Source organism: Balearica regulorum, chromosome 4, assembly GCF_011004875.1.
Source record: "Balearica regulorum gibbericeps isolate bBalReg1 chromosome 4, bBalReg1.pri, whole genome shotgun sequence".
Taxonomy (NCBI): domain Eukaryota; kingdom Metazoa; phylum Chordata; class Aves; order Gruiformes; family Gruidae; genus Balearica; species Balearica regulorum.
In genome coordinates, this window is record NC_046187.1 from 14432841 (window position 1) to 14458997 (window position 26157).

Sequence of the window (26157 nt, forward strand, 5' to 3'; positions counted from 1 at the left end):
AAAAATTAAATGTCTGCATCATTTTCCTATTGATTTCCAGACTTGGAACAATTATCTGTGTATTTCTACAATGTTTTTTCCTTAGAGTAAAGTGCAAAGCTTAATAGGTGTAATTAAATAGGCAGGTATTATTTGAATGGTTTATTTCTATGATATTTTCTCTTTAGACTTTAAAGTTGCCAATACGCAGAGGGAACATTTTCTGTTCTAATTTTGCATGTTACTTTATAGATAACCTGGGAACCACTGAATTTTATTTCAAGGCTTTGGGGTTCTTTTCCGGATGAGGGAGAATAACTGAAACATAGAGGAAGTATCCGAGCTGCCTTGTTGAAATTTTTAAGAATTGTGGTGTTTCAGAACGAACAATTTTGAAATGCTTCATTCTGGTGTCATGCAATGCACCACGTACTGTTGTGAGAGTATCTTGGACTCAGCAGTTGCAGCTGTAATAATCATGCTGTATTTTGTCTAAAATAGTTTTATGCTCTGATCACTGTTGACTTGAGAAAGAGCATTGTTCGACTGTAGCGTTTAGTGAGATTTTTTAAGGTTCATATTTGGATCCTAAATAAGAAAATGCAGCCAAAGGCTGTTTCCAAAACCCCTATTGTTCAGGCTCATTCCAGAGGTATATTGAAATACTAAACACTGTCTTCCTCATCTTTCCTATGTTTATGAACCAGCCAAGGGTCACCCTTTCTCTCGGAAGAAGGGCAGGAATACCTGCTATTAGAAGATTTTGAAAGTAAAAAGATTCCACTGCAGTGAGTGAACAGTAGCCATTCTTGGAATGTGTGTGAGAAATTAATCACAGAGCCATTAACTTGTCTGAAAATATTGTTTGTTTGAGATGAGTCTTGCATGGTGTTCTGTGAGTTTTAACAGAAAAACTATGTAACTTTGGCTTCCATTTTCTGGAAGTAAAGCTGGTTTATTATTTCTTTATCCACATTTTCACTATGCTTGCTTTTTCTGTCCCAGATCACTGGCACACGAGCAATTTTGTTGCCACTTTGTTCATAGTATTCTGTTTAATCAGTCATATCCATTCCTGCAGATGGGAAAAGAATCAGCTTGAAAGGATGAGCGGTCAAGCCAAACTGAGTACAGCATATTCAAGAATGGGATGATTACCCCTTAGACTAAAACACTTAAAACTTTTTTTCTTGAGTCTCTGTCAACAAGTAGTCGACAAGGCAGGCTTTTAATTGGGCTCCCCCTGCCTCAATACCCCACCTCTTCTCTGTGCAGCTTAACGTCCAGTCCTTGCAGATCAGCAGGCTGTACAGTTATCTCTTCATGATATATGGAAGGAGGTGTCCAGTGCTAGCACTGAGTAAGGAATAGTTTGGCCACTTAGCATAATTTGCAGATGTGTGATGCCCACATGTGATAACACTGAATTCATGTTGCAGTCATCCTCTGCTTATAAATAGAGTGAGGAGTTTTCATGGTGTTATATCCAACTTTGCCTTTATTTTAAACTGAGGTGTAAAAAACATTAATACTTATCTTAATAACCTATTGTTAATGGAATATTTAAGCCAATTGGGTTTTTTGTTGAGCTGTTCTGAAATGCGTGGGTAAAATTAAAATTTTCAGGTAACTTTCCTAACTGCAGAAGTCATGAAGCATCCTGCATCTGAAATTGTTTTTTTTTTTTTAAAAAAAAAAGCAGGAGTAAAGTCAGTCCCTGAACTCTAGTCCTAACCTAAATTTCCGTGAGGTAACGTGAATCAACTATGCATTGTAGATTTTCAAAATTGTAAATGTTGTTCTTATCATGATCAGTGGTTAATACTGACTTTTGAAAACTAGTTAAACTTCAGAGGCTGAATTCCCTGTCTTCATTTTGACATAAACTGCTTTCTTGGTCTGTGTTTCAGACTGTCTTCAAACTTTTGGTCTTGCAAAATCAGATTGGTTACAACCCATTCATATTTTGAAAACTATTTCAATAGACTTGTACTTTTAAAAATGTGAAGTAAATCAGATATGCCCTCTTATCATGAGAAATGTAAGCTGTTGCCATTAGCTAAGCAAATGACAGGCCTGGCTGCCTCATATGTCATGATATTTGAAAGTCTTCTGTTTTCACAAGTTCTTGTGATCAAGAAAGAAGCAGCAGCAGCATTCACTTAGACCCAAAAAAACCACCTAAATTTAAAAATGATAGCATTTGTTGCTTACACATGATGGGTAGTCCTTAAGCACGGGCATCATACATGTGCAGTTGTTGCATTTTGAGCTTTGGTTATCTCTCCTGCATGTTTTTGTAAGATAAATGTAGTGTTTGTATTTTATTTCTGTAGTTTTGGAATTTTTTTCATTTTAAAGTATATCCTAGTGAACTGAAACTAATAATTTTGGTTCTACAATTGATTGTCAGTGTCCAGTTTCTCTGGACTGCCCATGTTATTTTTATAGCATATAAAATACAGATCACAATCCTTGCCAGACTTGCTCATGTAAAACACACGTGACTTCTGCTGGGACTTTGGTCTGAATGAATACCACAGAACTAGAAAAGTACGTCTAGAAAGTGAGGAACTCCTTGCTCTTTACTGAAAGGATTCATACAGGGCTGCAGCAGGGGCTGAGCTTGGAGTGTTACTAGTCACACAGTATATTCACAATTTATTATGCCCTCTGTATCCTCATGTTCTTCCTTCAGTCCATGTGCTCTATTTTTTTGCAAGTGTGTTAAACTTCGTGGTTCATTTGTGAATTTTTGAAGCTCTGAGGCAAAGGAAGCAAGCTGTTAGCCAACAAGAGATATGTTTTTGATGGTCAGCATCATAAGGAATATAAGAAGTTTCACTTTCTTGGTTGTGCCAAGAATAGACACTTAATGAGAACATTCTCTTCTTTTTGGGGGTCTGTTAACTAAATGCAGATTAAGGTTTAGAGTCACCTAGAAACCAATTCCAACCAATGAGACAGAACTTAAATCTATGTTTAAAATAGCAACCGGAGCAAAATTAGTGTACTTTTTCTAATGAAAAAAAACCAAAACCCAGCAAACCCCACACCAAAAACCCTAAGAACAAGCTAATAGAAAAAGGTCATATAATTAAAGCTGGAGAAGAACTCTCATAAGCCACTCGGACTGATGGAAGATTGTATCTCTGCTGTTAAAAGAACAAAACCCAGTTGGTTAGGTGAGTGACATTTTTCTTGACTGCAGATGTCCAGTCTAAGCTGTTCACCTCGGTTCCCTTGATAGCTGGCAGAGAGGCACTTTGGGAGTGATTCATCGGATTTAGATGGATATCTAAGAAGAGCGGATTGTGTTTCACATGGTCTCCATTTCTCCAGTGACTGCAGAGGAAACCTAAATGAATAGCTAAACTGAATTCCTTTCTCCTCAGGTTACCAGAATCCCAGGAGATAAATCCAGCTGTCCCTTAAAAAAAGAAAGTTTTATTGACAAATTGAAATTTGAATAATAAATTCTGGTTGTGATCACTTTGAGGTAGAGAGCCTCTTAAAATAAGGGGGAAAAATGCTTCTTGTGGTAGTTGTGCTGTTGATTTTTATGTATTTTATTCCTCAGAAGTTTTGTAAACTGCATGATCCAGTTGCTTAATAGAGCTTAGTAAGAGTAGTATAGCAGCTCTTCATTGATATACATGCATGCTGAAATAATTTACATACGTATGTATAAATTAACACAATGGTATGGTACTGTGGTAATGAAAATGGGAAATATCATGGTATGATTGATCAAAAAGTGTATGGACTGCATTACCTCCACCTGTGTTAGTATTTTGCCACTGTCTTTCATTTAAGCAAGGAGTCAGACTGATAACAGAATTTCTTTGCCTGGAGCAAGGTAACTGGGGAGGTTTACAAAAAAAAAAAAAAGATAGCAATGTGTTTACTTTGCAGCTAAGATTACTGGTACTGGTTAATACCAGTATTTATGAGGGCTATTCTCATAAAAGATGGAATTTACAAAGAAATCAAAGGTAAACTACTGTGCAGTTTTATCTAACAACACTGCCTTAACTTGCGTTCAAGACAAAAGCGCTCTGTTGCACAAACATCCTATGGATTTTCTTCCCTGAAGAGCATGCTATCTTCCTCCTATTTCTGTTCTTATCTGTTATTTCTCTTTCCTTTATGTATTTTGAACCAGTTTTATATGATCAGTAGATAACTTTAGACATGCACTTAAGAGTGTTACAAGCAGTTGTATTTTTCCTCTAATGTTTTTTTTCATACTAATTAGAACTACCAAGTACTGTAAACCCAAGGAGTGAGTGTATTTTTACCTTTAACAGCGCCATTAAAGTGCAGCTAGTTTGCAGCATAGGTTAAAAAAAAAAATTTTTTTTTTAAAAATCCCCCAGCCCCCAAACAAACTCTGCTCCAAATTGGCATTGTGGAAATCACTTGCTCTATGAAACATCAACTTGTTTATCTGCTGCTAAAGCTCCACACTTGTTACCTGTTTCTCATGCGTGTATGTGTGTAGTTACTTAGGATCCTTCTTAAGTACTACTGTTTGTTTAGTAATTGAGTTCCTGCATTTCATTAAAAAAAAATATGGAAGAGACTGATAGACTTTTTAGTTATTTACATTTTAAGTGTTGTGTTTATTATTTGTGATGTTTGTTTTTCTTTATATGTTCATCAGCATTTTAATCTTACAATCTTATGTGTAGATCTCATGCTGACTCAGCAAAATCCAGCTCTTCTGAAACAGACTGCAATGATAACGTGCCCTCCCACAAAAATCCTGCTCCATCAGCGAGCAAGCATGCTGTGAATGGCTTTTTTCAGCAGCAAGGTGTCTATGACTCCCCGCCTTCTCGTACTGCACTGACACTGGCAGAGTGCAGCCTTTATAACCTGCCTAGGAGTTACTCACAGGATGTTTTACCGAAGGCAGCGTCTCCATCTGGGACTGATGCAGAAGGAGAGCAACATGTTTTCAATACCCCATCAGCAACATCATCATTAGACGCACAGATGAGACACATCTCCATTAGCTATGACATTCCCCCCACACCTGGAGGTACTTACCAGATTCCACGAACTTTTCCAGAGGGAACGTTGTCTCAGACTTCAAAACTGGAGACTATTCCAGATATTCCTCCACCTCGGCCACCAAAACCTCACCACGCTGCAGATCGATCTCCTGTGGAAACATGTAGCATTAGTCGCACTGCTTCAGACACTGATAGTAGTTATTGCATCCCTACAGCAGGAATGCCGCCCTCGCGCAGTAATACCATTTCAACTGTAGATTTGAATATCTTTCGTAAAGGTCAGTATTCCATATTTTATCCCGCTCTTCTGGAATTTTTGTGTTAAATGATGTAATCTTGTGGTGAATGATGTGAATGGGCTGAATGATATGAGGGGCATTTCTAAGCTTTATAAACAAGTGTGTAGCACTTCACAAAGCAGTCTGTGGTCGCAATGCTCAAAATATGTAAGAAAGAGGAAATGGAGAAGATGATTAAAGGAAACCATCAAAACAGCAAAGCACAGAACATTGATAAGGGTAGTGTATCGCGCTGTGGCATTCAGTCTTAGCTAAAAATATTTGAAGACATATTTATGGTGTTACTCCTCTTTAGAAAACAGCAGTGAAGAACTAATTATCTTTTTTTGCCAATAAGATCATATAGCTGAGTTTAATACTGCTGTTATCAATCTTTCAGAACGACCAAAGTAAGGTTAGCATATAGTGGTCCAAATCTGTAGAAGCTGAAAGTGTTTCATGAAGGTCAGTGGGACTTGGCGTATACCAAGAGCTTTGAGATCAACCCTGATTGGGTGATCGTTGCCACTGACGTTTATTTCTCTCCATGTGATAGATATCCATACTGCAATTTTTAAGTAAAATTAAAGTTGTTCCTTACAGTCACCTAAATGTTGATATTCCAGATGTGCTAGTGCGTTTTTTCTGGTTTTTCTTTAGCAGCTGGATGTATTTCAGGTCCTAGCAAATCTGGTGGAGCTACTTTTACTTAAAGAATGTAGTGTCTCTTGGGAGTTTTTTCTGCCTGTTTTTCTGTTCCTGTTCTTATTCTCTCAGACTTAAACTCAAGAAATGCAGTGAGAGATAGAGATTGGGAAACTGATATTTATTGTTACAGAGAGCCGTTGTTCTGGTCTTGTTAACCACTCTAGGGCTGAGAGTTTAATTTTTTTCAGGTTCCTGAGGCAGGTGGGCATTACAGTCTTATTTTTAAAGTGAAAGTTTAAACTCGTTAGAGTCAATGTTAATGTTAGAGGGGATTTTAAAGGAGAAATGAGTTGTGCTAGGTATGGGGTGAGAGGCTGAAATGAGGAAGGGGACAGGGCTTTTAGAGGAGGCAACATACAGAATGGATCTGATCATACAGGCGCTCGGATAGTATTATCCTGTTTGTCGTTCATTTTGTAGGCTAAGTGTAATGATATTGGTGGTTGCTAGTGTTTTAAAATGACCAGGTAACACCCTGAAAGACCCATGTTTGCTTCGCTTATCTTCCGTCATTTTGCGAAGTATATAAGTGAGCACTCCTACACCAAAGCTGAGATTGTCAGCCTCAGGAAAAGTAGCCTTTCTGACAATACTGTTTTAATTTGGTGCTTAATAGCAGAAGTATTTATTTTTCCTCTGAGGTGGAAATCTCTCAAAAACTTGAGGTTTTTTTCAGGGCAAGGCAAGGATAAAGCCCAGAGTTTGCTCACAGTTTCTGTCTTGGCATTAGGAGGAAGGGCATGCCTCTTACAGGGTAAGGCAGCCTGTTGCCTGCACAGGCTGAGCGGGACCCGGGACCTAGATGTCTCACAAACACCCCTGTCCACCATAGAAGCAGCCATAAAGCTGAGGACCTTCTTAATGCGGATTGCTGAGAGCCAGGACCCTGAAAATGGGGAGATCTTCGGTTCTGTAGCTGTTTGTTCAAACTGAAAGCCCCTGAAGACAGTACTGGGGAGCTGAGAGCAGGGGTTCACCTGTTCCTGCAACAGATTGAATCCTGTTGAATCAGCACTTTCCAAGGGAAGGGTGTTCAGTCAGAAAACCTTTCTCCAGACCCTAAATTGCATCTGCTGTTTGTTTGTTTAGAATAGGTTTTTCATGAGGGCCCTGTATCTCAAAACCCACTCTTACACTAAATTCTTACACCTGCTTATTTGAAAGGAAGACTTTGCTGCTTCTTTAAAAGGAAAAATTACTTTTTCTTTTCTTGTTGTGGAAAAATGCCACTATAAGAGCTTCGAGTTATGACTGATGAGTGCTAAGTTTGTTTGTGAACACAGTCCTCTCAAGTATATAGATAAAATCTGTGGGGCACAGCTTCAGGAGGTGTGTTTGTATGCTCTCAGAAGCAGATAGTAAATAACAACAGACTCTGGATGCCTGGTGCCAAGTGACAGGAACAGGGATGATAAATAGCCACTTTCTCTTCTTGTTTCTTTAGAAATTAGTTCTCAAGACTGTTATGATATTCCACGAACGTTTCCGAATGACAGATCTAATTCATTGGAGGGCTTCCATAACCACTTTGTAAGTATGACTTGATCTGATGAGAGGCGACAGTGACAGTGCTTGAATGCTCTTTGTTCCCATGTAAAAAAGGAAGCTGTACGATGTTTGTGATATTTTCAGTTTCAGTAGAATATATTAATCTGAGTAGATTAGGTTAAAAAACTCGTATGATTCACAGCTGATTGCATAACTTATTTTGTTAAAGGAAATATATGTTAATTCTAGAAAAACAGAAGCATGTTGACAGTGGGAAGTGTTTCAAGTGAAGAACTAGATGAAAATTATGTCCCAATGAATCCCAACTCTCCTCCACGACAGCATTCCAGCAGCTTCACTGAACCCATCCAGGAAACAAACTATGTACCAATGACACCAGGCACGTTTGATTTTCCGTTATTTGGAAAGCAAGTCCCTCCTCCTGCTCACATGGGTTTCAGGTCCAGTCCAAAGACCCCTCCCAGACGGTCAGTACCTGTTGCAGAATGTGAACCACCGCCAGTGGATCGGAATCTCAAGCCAGACAGAAAAGGTGAGGAAAATTTCCAATAGAAGTTGATTTTTATCACTGAGAAAATACTAGCTCTCCCAACTTCTGATTAGTGGAAAATTACTGTATTTTTAGAAATTCTAACAGAATAATTTTTATCCTATGAGATAGACATAACATAAAGGAATCCTAGGATTATTTTAAACCATATTAAAACATCACAATAACAATGCCAAATACAAGCAGAGGTTTAAATTTTATTGTTGTGGTTACTAATGAAAAAATGACCCAGAACTGCTAACACTCAAAGTGTGAGTTTTAGTCCTTATACATAGAAGACAGCTAGCCGACTTGTGATAGAGAGCAAGCACTCAAGGCATTGGATAGAATACAAATTTATAGCGATAACAATGGTTGGTACAGGATCAGTACATGCTTTCATTGTGTGAAGTAAAAGTTAAAAATAACTTGGTTAACTATTTTAGGTATTTGCTTTTGATGTAAACCTTGTTAGAAGAAATTAATTGTTACAACAAGAATGAGTTGTATGTTGTGCTGCTTTTTAGTCCTACTCAAAGTACGCAATGGTCTTACAAATTCTTACCTAGAATAGTCCTTACAATTGTGTTCAAATGAAGGAAAAATTAGATTGAAGAAATAGTGTTTACAATTAACTAGGTAATGTTAAGTCCTTTTTTCTGTAAAAGCAAGGAAAATCACTTGATGCTGGGGCTGCTTAATGCTTAAGTGGTAGTGGCCACATGGGTCAGTCACGGGAAGATGTTTAACATGTGGGCTGTGAGGTTACCATATATATTTTCCTTGGAATCCAGATGGGAGGAGAGAACTGCTGATTCAAGCCAGCTCTGAAGATATGTTTGTCTTATTACAGCAGCTGGGTGCCTTGCTTACACTGAAATTTGTATAAATTGCAGTAGGTGAAAATTTCCTTGCCTTTATAGAGAGTGCTAGATTAAACAAAGTCATAAAACAAAAGGAAAAATAGCTTTGTGTGGAAATATTTTAAACTGCCAAATGTGTGGAAGATGACTGTTATGAGTCTGAGGAAGCTGCAATAACTTCAATGACAAAATTGGAAAAACACCCCCAAAATTTAGAGGACCACTTCAAAGCTATCCTAAAAAAAAATTAATCTCTTGAATCTGGTGCTTACTGGCTTTACTTTTGCTTAAGATAAAGATTATTTGGGTGACTGGTGTTCTTAAGAAACAAAGGAGAGATTGTTGTGATATGTCTGTAAGAGATACATGTATAGAGAATCACTAAGAAATAGCTTAGACTTTCCAGTTAATCTAAAATGTTTTATCAGCCATCCTATCAGAAATACAGGTAAATGCTTAAGGAACTGTGCAGTTTTTCAGACAAGGTTACTAACTTTCTTGTAGAAGTGGGAACTAAAGAACATTAGGTCAAATATCTGCACTATTTTGTATTTGACTAAGTCCTATTTTAAAAACTATGTGCTTGAAAAATTAGTATTTACATTGAGAATAGCTGACTTCATTTTGGGGAAAACTCGATGGCAAATATTCAGATGATCCAAAAATATTCACTAACTAAAAGTTTAAATTAGTATTTTTAACACTAAGTGAAAACAGCCTGTAATTAAGTGAAGTAGATGATATCATTACGATATAGATGATCTCAGTGTGAAATGGGAAGTACCACATTTCATTATGGCTGTCCATCTTCAGGAAACGAAGCATGGCCTTTTTCAAGACCTTGGCTCTCTGCTTGTGTCTAATTGTTTCTGTGTTACTAGACAGTGGTTTTGTTTAGTTCTTAAGAAATACTGGACAGTAGCAGATTGATGAAAGCTGATACTGGAAAATATTCTCAGAATAAACACTGAACTGCTTGAAAATATTTTCCCTGACTGGCCAGTTTGTGTATTTTACTGATAAAATGTTTGACCTTCAAAAGTAGTAAATTTTTGTGTTGAAAAGCTTTTCACTTTTGCTGTTGGCAGTGCAAAGCAGTCTCACAGATGTCTGCTGGGGCAGCATCACTGCTCTTGCATCTCTCTGCTTGAAAATGAATTAGTGTTTCACATTCTAAAAGGTGGTGTTTAAGGCTCCTGCTTTGCTCCTGTCCTCAAATGCTTTACCGCTAGAAAGACCTAGCTGACATCAGGGAAAAGATTTTTAGATGTACTAACATACCTCTTCAGGAGTGTAGAGTGACCGGCTGTATTTTTTTGCCTGTAGACTTTTAGAAGCTGTTATCACTGTAAAATAATATGATTATTTAATATAATTTAGAAGGTAAAGTAATTTTGAAGTAAAACTGTCCCTAAAAGTAAATATTGTATAGTAAATGCTTAGGGGCTGAAAAAACTTTACGAAGATCTTGAGCTACCAAGAATGGTAATGATTCTGATTTATCCGAGAGGGTTTTATCTTAGTAACACACGCACACTGACTCACTCAAATTTTATTAAGTGTACTACTGCGAGTCTTCCATTGTTTTGAAGAGCAGATATGGTGACGTATCGGGATGGTAATTTATTCCCATTGCAGTAGTTCAGTTCTCCATGCAAATAACTCCTTCCCAAATACCTTTGGGAAAATAAAACTGCAGTTCCTTTTGAATTAAAATAGGATTAAAGTCCTGTTTTAGTGGACCCTTACCTAAAACAATTGTGTGCTTTATATTCTCCTGTGTTGCCTTTCCAGCTTTCAAGTTCTTGTAGCAACTTCTATTATCAGGTTGTTTCTGCTTATATAAATGTACTACAATGGACTTCCGCTACAAATTAGCACACAGAAAGTATCAAGTTGGCCAATATGTTCAGTAGAACTTAGGCAGACGTAAAAAGGGAGGAAATGGTACATAAAATAGTTACCTTCTGGGTATTGCTGTCTCATCCTCTGTCTGAAGAAGCTGCTGTATCTTTTTTAAATTGGTTACAGAGTGCTGCAAAAATGGTGTTTGCACTGCCTCCAAGTAACAATTCCTTTTCGGTAGCTATCCTTGTTACTGAGAAATATTGCCATCACCTTTTCACATGAGCATTAGCTCTAGCTCAGTAACATTTCTGTGTGGGCCAGGGAAGTTTTTTACACTCAGTGCTAAAAATGCATTTGACAAAGAAATAATGCAGTGAAACTAGCACATAAAGAAAGAATGCACTGCTTTTTGTTGTTAGAGGGGGCGCTAAGCGTGTACATTTATTTTTGTTTAGTTTGACAAAGTAGAAAATGGAGGGCTTGGTGATGGCAGTCGCCATTTTGTTGCATAAGTCCTGCTCTTCCCTCTGCTGTTCCTGCGTTGTAAACCTGAGATGAAACACATACTCAGGTTCTGCTGTCTTTGAAGAATAATGTGTCAGGCAGCAAGGATCTGGCAATCTATCAGCAGCAGTGACCGTAATGTGTATGTCTTCACAGCTCTGATGTAAGCACCTGACATTCTGGATAATTTATTAAATTGTTAAAATTCTCCAAATTTTTTAAGAATAGATACAGTTACATGGAAGTAGCAACGGTGACAGGGGACTGAGTTATGAAAAATTAGTAACACAGGTAAACTAAATGTAGGTAAATAATAGGTCTAGAATTCACTAAAGTATGGGCACATTCTTCTGAGGAGGGCACTTGCACACCCCTGCCGTGAGAGCCTGAAGCTCTTCAGCCTTCCCTCCTGCAGGACATCCTGGGCCAGGAGCCCTGGTGAGCTCTGAGATACCCTGTGTCTTTTTCCACCAGTTTCTAGAAGAGCTTTGTTTTAGAAAATGGGTTAAAAAATAATAACATTTTTTAAAAAAGTAAATATATATGTATGTATAGCCTTGAGGTTACACTACATTTTCATGTAGTTTCATTTTTCTAGCTCACAGCTGCTTCTGTAAATGCGGGAAGCTTCCAGTACTTTCTGGAAGTCTTGAACGTAATTTCAAAACATGGTGTTGGCTTCCTGCCCCAATAACTTGAATCAAAGCGCTTTACTATTTCTTTAGAGAAGCATACCAAAAGGTAAGTGATATATTGCTTGGGACAAAATGGAGAGTGTTTGGCCAGGTGCTTTTCTGCATTCACCTGTAATCGAATGACAAAAATAATCTCTCTTTTAATTTGTTTCTTTCAGGGTGCTATTTCTATTATTATAAAGTACCATTGTCTATATTGATTTTGTATTTCTGCTTTTTGGCTGCTTTAGCTTGCCACGGTTGCATGTAGTCGTGATGCTAAATTGGAAGCATTGTTGCTAGCAAAAGGCTTCAAGCGGAAGAAATATTGCATCCATCCATGCAGTTGGGTCTTATTCTCTGAATTGTTCAGACGGTGACTGGTTCTGCCACAGAGTGATTGTGTGGCATTTGACATCACATGTTCCTTCCTCAAAATACCATTTATCTAAGAAGGACCAGTAGAATTAAAGGTACCCAAATGCAGTGAGGTGAAGATTCCCTAGACTGCTAAGGCGGCAAAGAACATTCAGATTTACTTCTGCTCCACCTCATACTTTCCGTGGGGCTCTTCAAAATATCTAAAAAGGGTTGTGATATGAGGCAGTGGATCCTGTGATCTCCATCCTGCTGACAGCTTGCAGGTCTGTAGTGAATGTTTCATCACTCCAGAGAGAACGGCTCTGTGTAGCAAGGCAGGTCCTGGATGGCTGTGCTGGCAGTCCACAAGAAGGTTTTAAGGCCTGACAGAGGTCTATGAGTCTAGACGATCTTAATCTTCAGTACAAATGTGACGTAAGTCAGAGATCAAGAAAAGTGCATGGTCAAAAAAAAAAAAAAAAAGGGTGGAGTGTAAATTGTTTTTTGTAGTTCAGGAGGCAGCATTTGAGAGATGGAGGTATCTGTGAGCATGATAATTACCCCCTCTTGTCCCATGATTTATTTCCAGGGGTAGGGGGATAGGGTTTGTGATCTTAAAGCAAGACTTTAAGACCAAACAACTATTCAAGATGATTCTTTTTTTTTTTTTAAATATTTGTTTAGGAGCTGTCCAGGAGGACTCCTTATAGCTCTATAACATTTAGTGTGTGTGTGTACATCTCATCTGCAAAGTTGAAAGCTCTTAGGAAATATGTACTTGCCATCTTGACTGACAAAACGTAGTTTCTCAATATCTGAATCAATTCAATTCAGGTTAAGTCAATGATGAAATTGGTGATGGCAGAATTTTGTTCTTCAATGTCTGTTTGATGCTCTACTTACTATAACTTGGTAACTTCTCTTTTCTGAGGGGCAGCATGTTTCTGCACCAAAGTGAGGGTTTTTTAAGGTTCTGAAAAGAAATACATGAACTGCAGGTATATGGCTGAATTAACAATTCATGACCATGATGGAATCAAAATCAGAAGTTAAATCTTATTCATTCAAATATAGTTAACCCCTGCCATTTTTGTAATGTTTTTGACCCATAGTACTTAAAAACACTTTAGGAGAGAGTTCAGTTCAGCACCCATCCTAGTTCAGGGTCATGGGGAGCTGTGATAGAATCACTAAGCTGACAGGCAGTAAAGAACTTGGAATTCCCAGCTTACAACACGGTACTGGACTTTGCTCCATTTGTCTTGAATAGCAATTGTATTTGTCCAAATATTGTTAGAGTTTAATAGCATTCAAGATTATTTTAAACAAGATTTTCAGTCCTAGTTCTGGGTTGGATTGCACAGATTATTTTGCTGATGGCAAAAATAACCAATAGCTAGCATAGTGCATTTTCACCTTTATTTTTTTTACATGAGGCTTATCTTTCAACAAAAATGTATGAGCATTTAGTCTGAGATCCTTCCTGCGACCTGAGCCCATACGATTGCCTTTAAAAGAGACTGCTGCTTGGCCCTGGTAATTTTCAGCCCTGCAAGTGGTAAGCTAAGATTTAGAGACAGTGAGTGATACACACATTTCTCTTCATGCCAACAAAATATCCCCTTGCACCTTGAAAACAAGAAAATAGACAAAAGAAAGCAAGGTAGAAGAAAAAAATTCTTACGGAGTTTGGACTTGTGATTGCTTTAAAAAATGTTAAAAATTTTATCTGGTTGTTTTTCTTATAGATTTTTCTCATTTAAGATGTTACAAGATATAATTTCTGTGGTTAAACCTCAAATATGTGGATTGCCTATAAAAATGTGGCTGCATCTTTGCCATGATTACTCATTAGCATCTCCCAAAGAGATTAACTTCATAGAAAATTCCAATTTTCTTTATTTAAGAGCATAGGCCCACTTTGAAGATGTAATTGTGTAGAGAGCTTTCACGTGGCAGGAAGCATCTACCACATTCTGGCCTCCATAGGACCCACTGTGATGCTTCTGGGTGACCGGCATAATCGCCTATTGTTGTAGTGTAGGATGATGCGGTAAAAATCCCAAGCAAAGTAGGTAGTTGTTACGGAAATTAAGAACCTTCATTAATCATGAAGTTAGTTTTAAATAGCCTAGTGAACAGTTTGCTTGTTAAATATTTACATGTTTGAGTGTCTGAGTTGGACAATGTGAACATATTGCACATCCTGATATAGCAGGAGCACCACACAATCCTGAAATAAAACTTCAGAGAAACAGTTAAGGCATTTGTGACAACAGAGGCTGACATTTCTTTAGAAAATAATATAATAATAATTAGAAGTTGGCAACACTGCTGTGTTCTACACTATCATGATTGTCTTGCATATTCTTAAATAAAGGATAACTCATTTTCTCAGGCTTTAGGACAAGTAGCCATTGAAAAATTGTGAATGGTGAGTTTAATAAGCAGCAAGAACTAAACTGTACATCTTTTAAAAAAGAAACTGTAATTTTCATGATTACTTTTCTGAGCAGAAGTACTGTTCATTTTGCTTTTGAGAAATCTATGTATTTAATCGTTCCATTTACTCTTGGAAGTTATATCTCCTGTTCATTCTATTTAGGAGTTTAAAAAAAACAAGATTTTGGGGGATGTTTTGGTGCTTCCTCAGACTTCCTAAAGCAGGCTGAATACAAATTTATTGATTTTTTTTTAATTATTCTTTTTTTCCCCCTACAAGCTCCAAAGACTTAATTTAGCTGAAAATTGCGCTTCCTCCATGGCTGTCCTAAATTACTTCTACAAGGCTAGTTTTTACTTAATAGCTTTAAATGAAATTTATATAGCTCCTTGCTATGATACACCAGTCATCAGCTTGCAGCTGTGATTTGTCTTGCAAAACTTTGAAACAACAGCTAATTTCAAGTCAAGATTTTGTTTGGATGGCTGCATCACAGCTGCAAAGGAAGCTATGGTTTACTAGACATAATGCTTTTAAAAAAATTAAACATAGGTTTTCTGAAGACAAACTGCAAGACTTGCTCTGATACTAGCAATAGAGATGGTGGCGTTGAACTCCAAAGATGCTAAGGAGAGCAGGAACAAGAGAACACGGGTAATAACACCCCATGTTTTCTTCCCTCCATAGGATTTTTCTTCTCTTCCCTGTATGTTTAATGCCTTTTTAAGCAAGCATAGTTTTTGATATACATATTGTCATGATATTCCATTGGCTTTTTTTATAGCCTTAATGTTAGACTTCATTTTTCCAGTGAACAAGTTAAACTCTGTTAGTTTTTTGGTTTGTTTTTTAAAAAAAGGGAAAGGGGTCTCAAGTAGTATCCCTTGGACTTCATGAATCTTAGTACAGCTTTAAACTACTAATCAATAAACACTCTGGAACACTGTACTTTGGTCTTAAAACACTGTCTTTGTTATTGAATGCTTTTAGTTCATCATGCTTTGGGGGCTTTTTAAATACAGACATGCAGAGTTACTCACAAATTAGAGCAGTCAAATAGTATTTGGATGATTAATAGCTTTGGTATTCTCTCAAAGTTTTATGGCATTTGGCAAATATTTTTATGAATACCAGTGAACCTTAGCTGTCAGATGCAGTTGGACTTCTTTATAATCAGATATTTTTTCCAATTCCTTCTTAATTTCTGGAGCATTCAAAGCACCAGTGCTCTGAGATAAGTTATTTTGAGAAGATAAAGATGTGTAAGAAAACTGGAGAGCATCTCTTTAGATGACTGCTTTTTATATTTCATAATAATGAAAAAATAAGTTTATTTCAGTTTGGTTTTACTGTCCTGAAGAGACTGTAGTTATCACCATCCATGTGATATCACTGACCAAAACTAAGCACATTATTGATATTCCTATTTGTTGCTGGATACTAGTATGGAAATGGATATGAATGTTGTATAACTAAATACATGTTTCTAATTAGAAGTACCTTGGCAGGAAATAGTCTTAATAAAAAGAGATGAAAAAGCAAATTCAGGATATTTGTAGAGCTCTGTGCTGAAGACCATGTACTCGGGAATCAGAGTTCACTGGGGTGAGGAAGAGAAGGAAAGGGGGAGGTTATTCTGCAGAATATAAAACCAAATAATAAACCCTGTGGGAGTAAGACTGTGAGCTTCAGCCTTGTTTTTTAAGGAAAAATCTACAGTGGTTCTGAGTACTGGAATTCTTGGACCTCAGTGCAAACTTCAGTTTCCTCTAATTACAGAGAAAAGGGGTAAAGATGTGTATTTTTTAATGGAAGCAGGAAACTGCTGTTCGTTATGTCTCTCTGGAAGTACTTTTGTGGATGCCGGGCACTTATCTGGCTGGTTTTTGCCTCTTGCTCTCCCCCTCCTATTCCAAGTAAAGCACTGCTGTAGCATTCCTACGTCTGATCTCCTTGTCTCATGAGGATTAGTCCTGTTGGCCAGGAAACAGCATTAACAGATCATGCATTTCTTAAATTTTATGTCACGTTAGTACATTTGCTTTAAAATTTTAAGCCCTAAATAGCTAGTATTTAAATAGAGTGTTGGCCTCTTTCGTGAGGTTGTTTGCAATTTCCTGATGTAAAATCCCTTGCCAGCAAGCCATGGAGCAAGCAGTCAGTCAGAAAAGACGCGTTCTTAACAGAAATCTTGTTTAGTACTAGTGCTTCAAGGCGATAGCCTGAAAACAAATGAGGCTCTTCAGTGAGTGACTTATGTCCTCAAAACCAAAAATGTTAGGACCCACCTACTCTGATTCAGGAATTTACTGTAGTGGGACCTCTTCCCTGTTCCCTCCCCCCCCCCCCCCCCCCCCCCAACATTATATTCCAAGTGTTTTCTGGAAAACAAGGAGAGAATACATTAGCTGACGGAAAAACCAAAAGGTTTTTCAGTTTAAACCATTATTTGAAACAAAACCAAACATGTGAAATGGACTCTTCTCCTGATGACTTTTCAGACAAAGGCAGCATTGACACACACCAAAATGCCAGGAGCAGAATTCATGCTGTCTGAGTGCGCTCTAACGCTAGATCCATAATCGCTTGTTCTGCTTGGCAGTTTTTACAAGCAGCCATTTGTTAGAAAAATAGACTTCGTTAGTGATTTTTCAGCTCAGAGTGCCCTTGCACAGTATTCATCTGATAGAACGTGCAGAAGCCAAGCTTCTCTCTCCTGGCTGTAGCACTTTGCATTTCACAGGTGGTGACTTGACTGAACAGTGAAAACATCTAATTTTCACTTCTTGTTTGGTTGGTTTCACTTGCCATAATTTATTTGTTTGGTTTTTATTTTCCCCTGTAGGTTTGCATCCAGTGGTGTTGCAACACAATTTATTCCCTTTTTAGTTAAAAAATATATAAATAAATATTAAAAAAAAATTTTTTTTTTTTTTTACTCAGATTTATCTTTCCCAGAATAGGCATGTAAGTTAAAAGCGTTGTCTTATGTGAGTGCCTAAACACTAGATGAGGTAAATTCAGGCTTGTGCATCTAAACTATGGGAAGAGTGTTTTTTGGTGTCGCTGGCATTGGAAGGCTGTATGGAGCCCGGTTCTCCACAGGGACCTACTGTCCTTCCATCTTCAGTAAGCTGACTTGAAGAATGGTCCTATGACACTTTAGTGATTATTTCTGAATAAAACAGATGTTGGAGACCAGTCTGTGGTATGGCTGTGAGGCACTTTCTCTGCCATGTTATATTCAGCTAGGGTGTGCTGTCGGAGAAAATTAGTGAGGTTACTTGGGAGCAGCACCAGGAATTTAAGTTGTAGTACTTACATATTTTTTTAGCACTTTAAGATCTATTTCTGTTTACAGATCTGGCCTAAGATAGTGACAGAACTGCCAATTTTTAGATAAAGAATGGCAATTGTAAAATTTCTAATGGTCTTATTTTAAATATGTATTTTGAGGGAGTAAGGGATAATATTAAGGACTTTCTGTGCCCAAACTTGTGTTACTTGATCTTCTTAAACAGGCAAAAATGGGGTGGAGGAATTCTGCACTACAGGCACAAATAAGTAACCTCAGTTTTGTGATTGTGATTTCCCCCCCTCCCTTTGCCTAGTGTCAGGTCTTTTCTGTTGCACAGTATAAGCTCTTCAGTAGAGATTAGGCGTTTTGGTTTTTTGTTTTATAGGGAGAGGAAGAAAAACTAACCCTGCACAAACGTTTTAATTCTCTGTGATATATTAAACTAGAGGAATTGCATTTTCCTGGCTGGTTGGTAGCAGCAAGCTGTTTTGCAACCAAATTTATTTAGGCTGAACAGTCGTTCAGCAGCAAGAGATGAAAGCTCAGTGAGTTTATTTTATGCTGGAACATTTTGTATGTTCTTGTCTGATGCAGAAGAGAAATATTATAGGAACCTGTTCTTATTTATATAGCTCTTCTTAAAGTCTCAGAATGGTTTATAAGTGCTAAATTAAGTATGAGGCAGGCAATTACATAATATCCCCATTTGTAAAATGGGGATAATCATAGTTCAGGAAGGTTAGCTGCACGAGACCACATTACCATCATTAACAGAAGTAGAAATAATGAGTCAAAGTCCTGAGTTCCTTGCGCTTATCTTCTATATTATGGGTTTCGGGCATTTCAGCCTGTGTTTGGCTATAAGAGCAGAGAGATTATAAAGTGCACGCTGGTTAGGTAATTTCATTAACCCTGTTACCTCTACTAGGTTTCTCACCATACTTATAATCTGTGCTCGTATGTCAATGCACTGATTGGCATTTTAAATTGAGGTGTATTGGACCAAATTTCTTTTAAATCTGATAATAAAAGTGTGGAACACAATATGATTAGGTAATGATTTTCAGCATCAAATTGTTCTTAATAAAAGGTGTTTGAATTTGAACTTCTATGTTTGTTCAATCAATTTTAAGATCTTGGTCTTTTTATATAGGCAAGTTTTTATCATAGAGTTGTAGGCAAGATACTTAAGAATATCGAATCAGATCAGAATGAACTATGCCAACATGTTGGGTCATGCTTTTGATTTAGCTCCAGTCAACAGCATACTTCACAGAAATGCTTTGCGTACCACTTTACAATCTGGGTCTTTGGTCAGCATTGCCCAACTGCCTGGTCTTTTCATTGGCACTTTGAGCCATTTAAGGGAGCATTTGATTTTGAAATTGGAAAAGAACTCCCTGTGTGAAAATAGAATTATGTCCTTTTTTAAGGAAGTTGCTATGCAGTACTACTAGTAAATACTTACCTGCATGGTCTCTCTGAAGCACTGTGTAGAAGTTAAGATACAGTGCAAAACCTTTCTGTTTACCTTTCTTGTTGTTACTTGATTATTCCCAATACTTCAGTGATAACAGTAATAGAGCACTTCATATGCAAAACCCTTGGGGTAGAGATTTGCAAACTTCTGGTGTTTGTTGCCAAGTTTATTTTTTGCAAAGTGTTCTCACTCATTGCTCGTAGTACCAGCCCACATCCGAGTCTGTGCCAGTCCTTTTCCATTTTGTGCTGTAGGGCAACTTTCTAACACAATCAGACTTAAACTTTTCATTTGGTTTATTGTAAAGATTTACCTTTTCTTATGGCTTCTCAGTGTACCACTTGAAGGCACTCACCTTTTCTAATAATGCTTTGTCAGACAGACTTTCATGAAAGGTTAGGGTTATTATGCATTATTGATAATTTTTTTTTTTAAAAAATAGACGATGCGACCTGAAATGCTTGCGGAGTTTGGTCAAGTTGGTCAAGAACTTCCTTGCTGGGAGAGGGGTTATATTACTGCCTGTAGGGAGCTTATTGACTCAGTACTGTTTTCTTAGTTTGTACTCTTCACCTTGTTACCAGATTCATTTGAAGTGTTATGTTGTGTGATAGCACAACATTAATGTAATTTTATGACAGGGTCATTTGTGGTGGAGGTTGGGTTGTGCCATGTGGAGGGACGGTACGCAGGCTGGGAACTTGGAAAGAAAGTCTCCTGGTGTCTGCAAGGTCAGAGAGGTGGTTTCGGTACAGGCAGATGCAGATCTCTGGGGAACAAGTTTAATAAATACAGTGTGGAAAAAGATTCTTGGGGCTTCTCAAGTGGGAGGTGCGTGGTGGATAGGAGACATCCCAAGAGTATCACTATTTCCAAAGTAATATTGTGACTAAAGAGGGTTTATTTTCTTTGATGGTACCTCAACTTGCATCTGAAACACGACTGTTCTCCTGTCATGCTAGATATTCCTCAAATACAGAAATTTTTTATGTAATGCAACTTGAAAATAGTTAATGGTTAGTTACAATATTTGTCAATGCGCTTTTTAGCCTTTTTTGTACACCTTTTACGCTTGCCTCCGACCAATTACTCGCATGCAGTGTTTTCTTTGTTTCTGGTTTGGTGCTTAAGCCCTTAGTGTGAGACCTAGCTAGACTGTAAAACCCTCCTTCAGCAGCTTGCTTATGCTTGTGGCGATAACCTTTCTGCAGGGGGTTGTGCTGTTTATTTACAAAATTCCATTTTCTAGTTACAAGTAGAATATTATTAAGAGAGTCTTCTTTTTACCAATTAGGTCAAAGTCCTAAAATTTTAAGACCTAAACCACATGGTTTAGAGCGAACTGATTCACAAACCATAGGTGACTTTACTACAAGAAGAAAGGGTATGTACTTTAGCACTGTATGTATATGGAGCTTTATAAAAATAAGTAAACAAAAGTTAAGAAAACTGTTATTCTACAATAACTTTAACTCTTGTATTGTCTTTTTATTTCTATTATAATCTAAGATCATGGATGCATTTTCCTTGCCAAGCAAAAAGTTTCCTGTATAAGGAATTAAGGTCTTCCTGGCTTAAACAGCGCATGGAAACGTTTCCTTGATGTTAATATGGCTGTTCTGATCTCTTAAGTTTTAGTTGTTTATATTTTAGATTTATTTTTGTCTGTTTATTTAGAAGCAAGTATATATGACTTACCTGTAAGTTGCTCGGAATAACTTTTGTTAGACAATAATCTGAAATCAGAGTTTACTTGAGTCTCCTGCCATTGGCTAAACACTCAAATAAAGCAAAATATTGATCTTCTGACCATTTACTAGTACAGAGATTTATTTATGCATCTTAATGAGCATTGCAGTTTGTCTGATGGGCTTTATTGAAGGTCCTGAGTTGGTATAGTCATGAGAAGTAGAGGAGATTACAAATAATGTTAAAAATCTCACAAAGTGTTGCTGGTCATTACCTTTGGACAAAGTCCTTTCCCTCTGCTGGAGCAGAACCTTGCCCACTGATTATACCTGCCATGTAGTCTCAGGCCTTTACAGAGGACTTGAGCCAAGCTGATCATTTTTGTGTCGCTCAAGCTTTAGTATCATCTTGCCTACATCAGGTTCAGTTCTGCCACTCTTCTCTCATATGAGAACTTATATCTTGAGATAGATGAGTTGTAGTTCCTCTTCTGAGTCTGTGGTGACAGCTTTTTATCAGCAAGTGAGTTAAAGTGGCAGAATTACTGGATGAGGCTTGATGTGCTTTGAGTGTGTAACTATGACTTCTTAACAGAGAAATGGAAAAAACTGGGATACAAAAGACTGATACTTATCCAGAAAATTTGAATTGGGAGTCCTTATGTTCAATATATCACAGCGGACTTAATCTGAAGAGTGAGTACAATGAAAGTATAATGCGTACAGTTCTGCTTTCTCCTTGTGAGACAGCCACACAGATTAAGCAATTCTTTTCTCTCAGTTCCTCCATGTGGTCACTTATGACAGCTCTTACTCCACATGAACTAGTGCTACATGCTTGACACTTGATCTTGGTAAATCTGCTAATAGACAGCAAACTGATGGAGGGGCAAGGAGAGGAAAGGGTGTTGTTATAATCACATTGCATTTTATTTTCTAAATGCAGTTTTAGGGAGGAAGAAATTGAGATTCAAACTGACAGCGGTTTGACTGTACGTGGGTTCCCCCCTGCCCCAAGTCCTATGATAGATGATACTTTTTTTTTCCCCTAACATTTAGGAGGGGTGAAACATAGAAGTTGGAGGGAGGGATGATGTGTTTCTCACTAATACTCTATTTGTTGTTCTGTTCTGAAAATGGAATTTAAAAATGGCACTTTTTTAGAACAGTGTTAGCTGTCATTAATGACACAAACACACCGCTACTCTGCTCATCTGTTGATAACTGCTGAAGCAAGCCAAGCACCTCTTGGAATTGAAGCTGGGTGTTCACTCATCTCACGTTTGCAAACTTAGTCTTAACTGCAGATTCTGCCCACACTTTGAGCTGTGAAACCTCACCAGTAAGGGCACATGTGTGCAGCAAGGGCAGAGTTTGCACAATAATAATTGTCCATGAGCCAAGGAGAGTACCCAGAGTTGGCTCTGCTAGCAGTTTAAGCTGAAACAGTCCATCAGCCCTATCCTGGGCTTGTCAGTTCAACAAGTCATCGTGGCAGAGTAAAGACAGAATATGAGGCTGCCATTTTCAGAGTCTTTTTTCAAAACAGAATTACTATGTACAAGTATATCTTGCTAAATTCTTAAATTGTGGGGGTTTTTTTCTAATTGATGTTGCTTTTCAGTACCTGGAAAGATTAAAAATATAAGTTGATATATCATGGCTTGCTGAAAACTGAACAGTGTCTCCTTTTCCTAACTAGTGTTTACTGTTTAAAAAACATTTTTTTGTATTTAGGCTTTGAAATACTATTAAATTTAAGTTTCTTTAGGAATGTTCTGTGCTTTAAGATTGTCTGTTTCTTATATAGCAAAACCAGCTCCACTAGAAATAAAACCTCTGCCTGAGTGGGAAGAATTACAAGCCCCAGTTAGATCTCCTATCACCAGAAGCTTTGCACGAGAGTAAGTTTCTTAGCTTTTCCTCATTCATATTAATTGTTTTTCATTGACCAGAGTGTTAATAAATGTGTGTACATCTGTACTATATTTTTAGCCTGTGTAATACAAATTGAGGTTTCCTTTGGAAGTATGTGTGTGTGTATGTATGCACATGTGTATTAAAATAAAGTGTGCCCATATGAATTTTTATTTTGCAATATTAAATATAAGGGACTGTGTGTAACCGAAAAAATGTGACACTAGTAAACTTGAATGAGAATTTCAGCTCTAACACGCTTATTTTTGTTGTTTACCAGGAGGTTTAAGATATTCGAGATGTATTGTTTGTAAAATAATTCCTGGTAATTAGCTCCTCCAGGTTTCCCATGTCTCCCAGACCGGATTCAGTTCATAGCACAACTTCCAGCAGTGACTCGCACGACAGTGAAGAGAATTATGTATCCATGAATCCAAATCAGTCCACTGAAGACCCAGTATGTAAAATCTACATCTTAACTACTCTCTTCCTGTGCAGTCCTTACTTTTAAATCGTGCAAACACAAATCCTTCCGCTCAACATCACTCCCTTTATACTTCTAGATCAAAATAATAGCAAAAAAATCTCCATATAAAAACTGTAATTTGGTAAGATTTCACTGAAAAAGTTAAGAGCATAATAATATATGAAAAGAATGGTTAGTATACATATCTATTGCACAAAACAGTTCAATACGTGGCTTTTTTTTTTCTCTTTGCTAGAAACTGTCTGCTCTGTAATTGCTTGTCCTGGGCTATGCACCAGTTCAGTATTATGACATCAAGGGAAATAAACTGCCTTGGACCTCTGAGACATGCTTAAAAACCTTTATTAAAAGGACATCTTTTAAGAAATGTGGAAGGAACAGGGGGGATGGGGGGGAAAGGGTTGATATTTGTTGTTTATGTTGTATAAAAACTGAGTTGTGTGTACTTTTTTTAGGCTTCTTTCAAAAAAGAGGATAGAAGGGGTCTTTGTGTATTGAATATCTGTATTTTTTCCCCTTTGGGGCAGAATTTTCTCAGATAATAAAGTTTCAGATACTTGACTTGCAGTGCAGTAAGTGAAGAGCTAGTTAGGAAAAGTTAATGATGCATGTGCTGTGGTTTTTGGTTGGTTACTTTTAAACTAAGAGTGTAGCAGTAGACCCAAGCCTATACTAAAACGTGACCCAGAATACCCCTAAAGCACTGGAGGAAAACCTGTGTCTTGAGCTCAGCTTTTTGTTCGGTATAGTTCAATGCATTCACCACATTTTTACGGCTTGGGTTCTTGGTAGGGAATACAGTAGCATTTTTCATCTTTAAAGCCTTATGGAAGACCTTTGGGGAGGGCCTGTCTAGCACCTTTTTTTGTTCTGTTCGTTTGTCTGCCTTCTTAGACGGCATGTGCTAGCCCCTTTCACTATACCCTGGACTCTCTTCCCCTCCTAGTGCTGCTTGCTCCCCCATCCCCTTGCTGCTCTGGATACCCTACCCCATCTCCTCCAGTCTCCTCCCCCCCGGTGAGCTGGTCCCCCTGAGCGAGTCCCTCCTGCTGACTTCTCTGCAGCAGCTCTGACTCGGTGCAAGCTCACGAGCCTGCGGAGCATCCTGGCCTTGTGCTTTGTACCATGTCCGACCTGCCGACAGCACGGGCGCGCTTCCCAGGTGAAGTGCGCTTCAGCAGCGGGGAGCTGATGATGTAAAAGCTTAGCCCCTCTCTTGCAAGAGGCATTGGTAAGTAATCAGTAACGTCCCGTTTTACAGGTGCAAGAAACATCCCATTTTACACAAAGGTTTAGAATCGCCTGTGCCCACAGTTCTTTCTGTAGCAGAATTGCAGTTCAAATTGGGGATTGCTGTTGATTCGTACAATGCCGTTTCAGGGGTTTAACTTCAATGCCAAGACAGTACAATTTTTATCACAGCTCAGACGGCCTGTAATTAATGTCTTCTGTTTGCTTGCACTATTCATTCTTTAAGGTTGTTTTACAGATTTCCTTTCATTTTTGTTTACATATATTTAAAGTTTCTGTTTTCTAATGCATATGTTCTGCCTGTCTAGTTTGTTTTGAAATAACAGATTATTTTTGTTTAAACAGTAAATAGCTTTTTTATTTATGCTGGAAACATTGATACAAAACCTGATTTTTGTATGTTAAATATGAAGATATTTGTTTAGAGAATTTGGGCAACAAAAATGAACTTTGTCTCAGTTGTACGTGTTTGTCCTTGTTACCGCATAATATTAAATGAGTTGGGCGATGCAGATATAATGGATAACTTCAACTTAAAAAGCCCAGCCCATTAAGCTTTAACACATAAAATACTTTATTTCCTAGAGAACCTGAACGTTTCCAGATATCTCAAGGCCTTTGTCTTAAAATGTGCCCATTACATAGACATTTTGGAAACTTCGATTTGTTCCAACTGCATCTTAGAAAGGAGTCCATACTTTTTCATCTTTTTCTGTCATCAGCTTGGAAGCATCTTGTTTGGACATGTCATACTTCTGTTTTATTTAATAAAATCCGCAATATTCTGCTTTTTCTTTCAAGTTGCTGTCAGCCTTACCCTTCTGTCTTTCCTTCTGCCTTCCTCTTCATTTTTTGCTGACTGCTGCCCTCTGTCTTCCTTTTTTTTTCTTTATCTTTTAGAGAAGAGTCCTTCTATTGTACTGTTCCTATAACACCTGTTAAGAGGGAGGGATCAGGCTGGGAGAGGACAGAGGAGGTGAGGTTGTAAAAGTCTGGGCTAATTGAAATTTAGGTATATACGATGCAACTTCAGTTCAGGCAGCCCTACACAAATTTTCCAAAGTTTTCATCTTTTGGTCTTATCAATTGAATAATACTTTTTGATTTTCAACTTAATCATGATGGCTTTTGAATGAAACGTAAAAGTTTCATTTGAAGTTTTGCCACTATTGTAAGGGTGAAATTCTTGTAAGGTATTTAACAGCAATTTAAGGAAATAAAAAAAAGTTTGTAATTAAGTAATGCTACATTTGAGATGTAACAACTTCATTTAAAAAGAACAAACCATACCCCATTCTTACCTCATGATATGAAAGGCAC

General features: G+C 37.7%; 1 protein-coding gene across 6 annotated transcripts in view; it reads left to right on the forward strand.

Moving 5' to 3' along the window:
• Positions 1-26157, forward strand: part of GAB1 (GRB2 associated binding protein 1) — a 101638-nt gene that overhangs the window by 72917 nt on the left and 2564 nt on the right. For 3 of the 6 annotated variants that reach the window (XM_075751211.1, XM_075751212.1, XM_075751215.1), the window contains exons 4-9: positions 4674-5278; positions 7431-7516; positions 7724-8027; positions 20789-20878; positions 22993-23086; positions 23433-23556. In XM_075751211.1, coding sequence (XP_075607326.1) covers positions 4674-5278; positions 7431-7516; positions 7724-8027; positions 20789-20878; positions 22993-23086; positions 23433-23556 — 1303 coding nt within the window. The remainder of the gene's footprint in view (positions 1-4673; positions 5279-7430; positions 7517-7723; positions 8028-20788; positions 20879-22992; positions 23087-23432; positions 23557-26157) is intronic. The other 3 variants (XM_075751213.1, XM_075751216.1, XM_075751214.1) reach the window with 2 other exon arrangements.